This window comes from Cibotium barometz, chromosome 7, assembly GCF_041138505.1.
Source record: "Cibotium barometz isolate CiBa-2024 chromosome 7, ASM4113850v1, whole genome shotgun sequence".
In the NCBI taxonomy this organism is placed as follows: domain Eukaryota; kingdom Viridiplantae; phylum Streptophyta; class Polypodiopsida; order Cyatheales; family Cibotiaceae; genus Cibotium; species Cibotium barometz.
The window spans coordinates 56,459,544-56,466,718 of NC_141052.1; the positions used below are offsets into that span (position 1 = coordinate 56,459,544).

The 7,175-nt window shown below is 42.4% G+C and overlaps 1 protein-coding gene across 1 annotated transcript; it reads left to right on the forward strand.

Moving 5' to 3' along the window:
* Positions 1 to 3,101: 3,101 nt before the first annotated feature.
* On the forward strand, positions 3,102 to 6,910 carry LOC147637224 (protein argonaute PNH1-like). Its single transcript, XM_086801027.1, has 3 exons — positions 3,102 to 3,372; positions 3,487 to 4,837; positions 5,320 to 6,910. The coding sequence occupies exons 1-3, from the start codon at positions 3,102 to 3,104 to the stop codon at positions 6,830 to 6,832; spliced, it is 3,135 nt and encodes a 1,044-aa protein (XP_086657153.1). The 3' UTR covers positions 6,833 to 6,910.
* Positions 6,911 to 7,175: the final 265 nt, after the last annotated feature.

A 7,175-nucleotide genomic window follows, 5' to 3' on the forward strand; every position in this document is an offset into this window, starting at 1 on the left:
ACCTGGCTATGTGTGCGGCTACACATGTTGTTGTAACCTCGGTTATATGCACGATTATTAGCGCGGTTATTTGTGTGGCTATAGTCGTGTACATAGCCGCGTAAATGTTTTTTTTTTCATTTTTTAGATCCTTTGAAATTTTTGTGGCTCTTCACGTGGCTATGCTCTTCATTTATTGTAGTGGGAGTGCAAAAGTTTATGGTCTACACACATTTATTGCGTGCTAGAACTGATCAAAACTACAGTAGAATTCAATACACCTTACTACGCTTAATTGAGTGTGTCAAATTCCACAAGGTCTTATATTCTAATGCATATTACAAAGTTATTATTATATAGCTCAAGGTTATAACTTTTGTTTAAACCATTGCTTTGAAGCTCAAGTAATAGTAGACATGACCTTAAATAAATCGTTTTTCAAAAATCCACTACTCAAGGTATCACCTTTTCGAAAGAAAAATTGAATCACTAAAGATTGAGTATTATACCATCTATGAATTTTCTTGGTGGGGAATCTCACATAATTTCTTAGATAAAAGCTATGCTTTGAAGTTTAAATGAAAGGAGACCCCATAAACTTGAACGAGATTTTTACGATTCCTAGAAGATGCTAGTTTACAAAAGGATTATAAAAACTATTCATTAATAGGAAAGAAATCAAAGAAAGAGACCATTTTTACTTGTTGGTGCTATCGATAATGATGCAAAGGGAGTACTTTTAAACTTCAACGCTATGCTTTGAAGTTTAAATGAAAGGAGACCCCATAAACTTGAACTAGATTTTTACGATTCCTAGAAGATGCTAGTTTACAAAAGGATTATAAAAACTATTCATTAGGAAAGAAATCAAAGAAAGAGACCATTTTTACTTGTTGGTGCTATCGATAATGATGCAAAGGGAGTACTTTTACATTTTCATGAAGATGAGGATGATGATGATGCAGGTGAACAAAGTGAGGGTGGATAGAAAAATACACATGAATGCATTTCTTATTGTAAAATGAATACATGTAATACTTGATGAATGCATTTCATAATGGAAAATGAATGCATGTAATACTTGATAGTTGCATTTTGCCACTTGATATAAACTATGTTCCATGGTAATATTTAAGATCTATATATTTTAGTTTTCTCTTTCAGCATGTGACTAAGTTTTTTTTAATGCTTTTTCTTTTATAAATATAAAAAGTGAATACATTAGATGCTTATGTTATTCTCCATTTTTGGAAATATCCCTATACAATATCTTAGCATTTTTGAAAATGCTAAAAAGTGGCTACTATTTTTGGTATCTTGGAAGTTTCTCTTAGTTTTGAGGACAAGCTTTGATTTCAGAAGAGAGAGGCATTTGACCTAAAAGGTTTCTTTTTACACTTGAGATGAAATAAATTGGCTTTGGAATTCTTTTGTAAGATTTTAGAAGAGATATATCATATTGGTGCAATAAATAAATAATTTAAAAGTTACTTTGGATGGTATAACAAACCATTTAAGGTGTATTTATATAGGTAAATGATTCTAGGAATCAGTAAATTTATGAACCCCAGCAACTAGTCTTTTTGTGGCTTGCTTTTTAAGTTGTGCTTTACGTTGAGCTATAAGAATTCTCTAGGTCAAATTTGGTCCCAATCACAATCTCATCATTTAATATCTCAAGCCTAGTCTTTCTCTTTTGCATCAATTATTATCTAAATGTTGTGTATGTGTTGATGTTATCACAATCAACCCACAAGTCATTGAATATAGGCAAAATGATGAGCAAGTTTGTACAACAATGTTTGAAGGGCAAATACCTTTCCTCTCTTTTATGGATGCCTTCTTTGCCTTGCACTAAAGTTGGCAAGTGAGATTCCAATATCAAGGTAGTTTCTCTGTGTCACATATATACGATTTTTTTGGGAAATATATATTATATTATATAAGGGATATTACTTCGTGACCATTCTTTCATCTCTCAAAAGTTACACACAATTGGTTTTTCTCATGTATAGACATATTTGATTTTTCTCTAGGTAAAGTTGAATGTTTTCAAGCGATAAGGATGCCGTTGGGAAGAGATTAATACACAATTTTCTAAGACGTTGGAATAACTACTGCTACATCTCCCAATAAGGAAATCCCTTTTGATTCTCGGAATGAAACTGCTTCTCGCATAGTTCCATACAGGTAGCAAGGTTACTCTTTCCGGATATATGGATCTGCAAACTTCGTATCTTCGTGCAAAACCTTCTTCCCAATCAATCCTTTTAGAGATCTTGATGTTACATCGTTGTGTAAAGAGAATCTTAGCGACCAATAAAGCGTTTCCAATTCTTCTGGTTCCTAGAAAGAACCAATAGATGGATACACAAAGCAATGCCCACACTCATAGAACACCAGCATGGATTTTCCCATGAAATCTGAAACCCTAGCTGAATGCATGCTTCCCTCAAAACCTCAGTAGTACAACCTTTAGGTGACTGATCTTCAAAAACAACTCCCTGCTTTGTCCATCTTTTGTATTTGAAGATGAGAGATGGGATGTGATCTGTAAAATATGCTGAACGGGGTTGAAGGTAAACTTGTTATTTGAGATGTAACTGGTTTTTTTGGTATATTAATACATATTTATATTGGTCCCAAAAAAAAAAGAACATGAGCATGGAACTTAGAGCCTGTTTTGAAAGATTAAATTTTTAAAAAATGTATATATATCACATGGGAGGCCCATGACCAATAACTTCGTGCCTTCTACTAGATGCTAGTTTACTAAACAAAATATTAGATGGGCAGGCTTATAACAGCTTTTTTAATTACATATCACACCTACACGGCCTTTAAAGGGCCACGATTCACAGAGGGTGAATCCAAGAGGGGTTAGGCCTATGGCAATCACTTCCGGAATCCTTGGAGCCGGCCGTGAAGCAATTGGCCAATGAAAATCTTACAAATGGGAGTGTGACCGAAACATGAGCGACATCTCCCAAGGTGGAGAATGCCCAGTAGCGTGTACGGCGGAAGGGGCCGAGGGACGGGCGATGATGCCGAGACAGCCATAAGCCCGCATAAGCTGTGAGAGCCCTAGCCTTCCCCAGTAAGCAGGATTGCAGCCGGAACCTATGGAGGCCCGACGCGGCGACGATGACGCACGGCAGCGTGCCCCCTCTGGCAGCTTCTCCGCATATAACCGCCCTCCTGACCGAGCAGGCTTCTTAGTGCCTGCCCCCCTCTCGCCTTCCGCCCCAGTTGTGCCCATCTGGGCACATGGAGCCGCCGCCGGCAACCGCCACCACCGCTCCTCCGGCATTGATCATTTGTCGGTGCTGCAGCGACGTCCACACACAAGTACTGAAGCTATCGCTCCGGATCTAGGAGCCAGATCAGGCAGAGGTAACGAGCGTAATATAGTACCTCACGGCTTATCTCCATTGCTGCATTGCAATATAATTGATGAGGCTAATGCGTGTTACTGATTCTCTACCAAGGCGTTCTGTGAATATGCAGGAGATGGACTTCTGCCTCTTCCTACAAACGCCATGAACAGCATCAGCTACAATACTATTGGTCCCAGCGTGGCGCATTATGTCCGCCAACCAGCTGGACCTGCCGTCAAGAAGCCCCAGCTGATCAAAAGCTGCATAAAAAAGGGCCCCTCTTCCATCCTTAGGGCCGCCATTACAAAAGCTAAAGCTGACACCGCTAAACCCAGCCAGAGCAAAGATCATTCTAATTCTGTTCATATTGGGCGGCCTAAAATGGGCACCCTGGGAAAGAAGATCATGGTTGCAACCAACCAGTTCCTGGTCGACTTAACCAATTCTAAAATGATCTTTCAGTACAAGCTGGTGATGACACCTGCTCTACCAGATGGTGAACCCATTTCGAAAGCAATGGCGCTGGTGATAGAGAGAGAGTTTGTAGAGCAGTTCAGGGCAGAACTTGAAGGAAGGTTGCCGGTGTATGACGGAGGTCACGCCCTCTACACGGCAGGGTCTCTGCCCTTCACATCCTTCAAATTTACAGTTCATCTCTCTGCAGAAAACAATAAGTATTCCAAAGACTTTCAGCTAGAGATTCAAGAAGTGGCATCTCGCCCCTATGAAGCACTCTTGGATTATCTTCAAGCTTGCACAAGCGCTACCCCTATACCTCAGGATACCCTTCAAGCTCTCTCTATTGTCTTTAGAGAAAACCCTTCCCGTCACCTTACCACATTAGGTAAGTACTTCTTCTCCAAAGGCTTCCATGAGGCATGCATGAGCAGCAGCACCTTCACTGCTTGGAGCGGATTCTCACAAAGCCTCCGTCCTACCCAAATTGGGATCCATTGCATTGTAGACCTCTCCGCCATGCCCTTCTGCAAGAGCATTCCTGTTATAGACTTCCTAAAGGAGGAAGTCCGGGGTTTCAATCCCGATAAGGAAATGTCTCCTAGGATATGGGAGTGTGCTAGGAAGGCTCTTGATAAGCTGAAAGTGGAGGTGATTCACCATAAGTCAGAGAGGAGATACAAAATTGTTGGTTTATCTCAGGGCCGAACTGAAGACTTGGTGTTTAGCTATCATGGGGCAGGTGAAGGGAACATGAAAGCTGCTGAGGAGAAGACTATAGTGCAGTACTTCAAAGAGACTTACAACTTCTCAGTTTGCTACAAGAAGCTGCCTTGCTTGCAGATGAGAGCTAGCAGGACCACTTATCTACCCATGGAGGTATGTAGGATTTCAGAGGGCCAAAAGTTCCGAGGGAATTTGAGCGTTCGTGACAAACATAGTCTGAGGGAATTGACTAACATGGAGCCTCGCAAAAGGCAAGAGATCATTAAGATAATCATGGATCATGAGCACGGTCCAGCTAAGTAAGTTATCCATAATTATTCTTTAAGTGAAATTGTAGATAACATGTGAGTTCAATTAAAAGGATTTTATTTAAGGTTATATATATATATATATATGAGTTTTTTTAATTATTTAGTTTCCACGTACAGTGGACAAAAAGCCCTGAATGTCACCTGAACTATTTTTTAACTAAATAAACACACACATTTTCACTTTTTAATTCAAAAATCCCTTATTCTTTCACTAAATCCCTTATACTTTCACGAGCTTTTGCAGGTTTGAAGTTTGAAACAGTAACCAAACAAAACCTTTTTTTTTTAACTGAGTAGAATAAAGATAATTTTTAAAGGTAGTCTTTGTAATTGAACACATCATCGGGTTTATAACCAAAAATTTATGTTAAAAAGAGAAGGCCAAATTTCAATGGGATTTCTCAATTTTAAAGAGAAAAAATACTGAGTTTACTGTGAAAAAAATGTTGTTGGTCTTTATTCTAATGCAGGGGAGAATTTCTTAGAGAGTTTGGAATTGGCGTGAGCACCGAACCGACGGTGGTGGAAGCCCGCCAGCTTCCACCTCCGACTCTCAGATACGGGGGGGCGGGGGTGGTGAGGGAGATAACACCCAACTACGATGCCGGCAAGTGGAGCATGACGGAGGTGGGTGCACAGGTGGTGGAGGGATGCAGCGTCAGCGAGTGGGCCATGGTGAGCTTCGACTCGCACACCAGCCTGCAGGAGATGAGGACCTTCGCATGCAAGCTGAGGGAAAGGTGCCTGGAGATGGGTGTGTGGATGAGCGAGAGCTTTGCGGTGGAGCCCGTCTCCCGCTCCCATGACTATCTCGTCGCCACCAAGCTTCAGCAGGTCCTCCGCAGCATCAAGGACGAAAGCAAGCAGCCCCTCCAGCTCCTTATATGCGTCATGCGAGAAAAGCACAACAGCTATGGCGCCATCAAGAGATACTGCGACGTCGACCTCGGAGTCGTCACCCAGTGCTGTCTGTCGGCGAATGTGAAGAACGCCAACAATCAGCTTCTCGGAAACCTCGCCCTCAAGATCAACGCTAAGCTCGGAGGTCGCAATGTGGCGCTCGCTCGTGATATACCTCAGCTATGTAGCGTGCTTGACAAGCCAACCATCATCTTTGGAGCTGACGTCTCTCACCCTCCCTCCAAAGATGACAAATCACCTTCCATAGCCGCCGTCGTGGCAAGCTCCGATTGGCCGTCCCCGACTAGATATGTTGCTCGCAGGAGAGCCCAGGAGTGCAGGTCAGAAATAATTAAAGACCTCGCAGAGATGGTGAAAGAGCTCTGGCAAAGCTTCTGTGAGAAATCCAAGCAGGTCCCCGAGAGGGTTCTCTTCTTCAGAGATGGAGTGGGCGAGGGTCAATTCTCCTGTGTGCTTGCAACAGAGCTGAAGATGCTGAAAGAAGCCTTACGCGAGGTGGGAGGAGAGGGCTACAACCCCAAAATCACACTCGTAATTGTGCAGAAGAGGCATAACACAAGGCTCTTTCCAACACATCACGATATTGATCACCAGCACCATAGCCAGCGTGACCATCATCTTCCCCAAAGCCAGCAAAACCCTCACAATGCATCTCATCCTCATCAACATACAGATCGACCTCACCACATGAACAACGTCTTGCCAGGCACCGTCGTTGACACCACCATCACCCACCCCACAGATAAGCTAAATTTCTACCTCTGCAGCCATGCCGGAGAGAGGGGAACCAGCAAACCTGCCCACTACCACGTCCTATGGGATGAGATCGGCTTCCAATCGGATGACCTCCAAAGCCTCATCTACCACCTCTGCTACACCTATGCCAGATGCACTCGTTCCGTCTCCATTGTGCCCCCCGCCTACTACGCACACCACGCCGCTTTAAGAGCTCGCTACCACTTGCAGGCAGCGATGCGCCCGAAGCTAAACTACAGCAAATCTGTAGTCCCTACTCTCCCTGACATCCATCAAAAGGTCAAAAATTTCATGTACTACTTCTGACAACAATAGCTGCACCCCATCATTACATGGTGATCTCTGAGAAGAATTGTTCCACCCCATCGTTACATGGTGATCACATCACGTATTCCACATGTAAACTCTCAATATACTACCATTTGTATAGCCCCAATCACTGAGGTGCTTACCTGTAACCTCGCGTATCGGTGAGTTTGGGGAGTTCTTGCCATTTGTAGACAAGTCACGTAGAGCAAGCTGCCTGCACAATTTTTGATCATCCTTGTAAAGCGTAAATACTTATTAATCATCCTTGTAAAGTGTAAATACTTATTATTAGTAAAAGATTTGATGTGTTTAGTTATCTTAATATTGCTAGAGAGAGAGA

Coding starts and splice junctions, on each gene's coding strand:
- LOC147637224 (XM_086801027.1), top strand. CDS start 3,102: ATGGAGGCCCGACGCGGCGACGATGACGCACGGCAGCGTGCCCCCTCT. Junction 3,373..3,486: donor AGGAGCCAGATCAGGCAGAG/GTAACGAGCGTA, acceptor GTGAATATGCAG/GAGATGGACTTCTGCCTCTT. Junction 4,838..5,319: donor CATGAGCACGGTCCAGCTAA/GTAAGTTATCCA, acceptor ATTCTAATGCAG/GGGAGAATTTCTTAGAGAGT.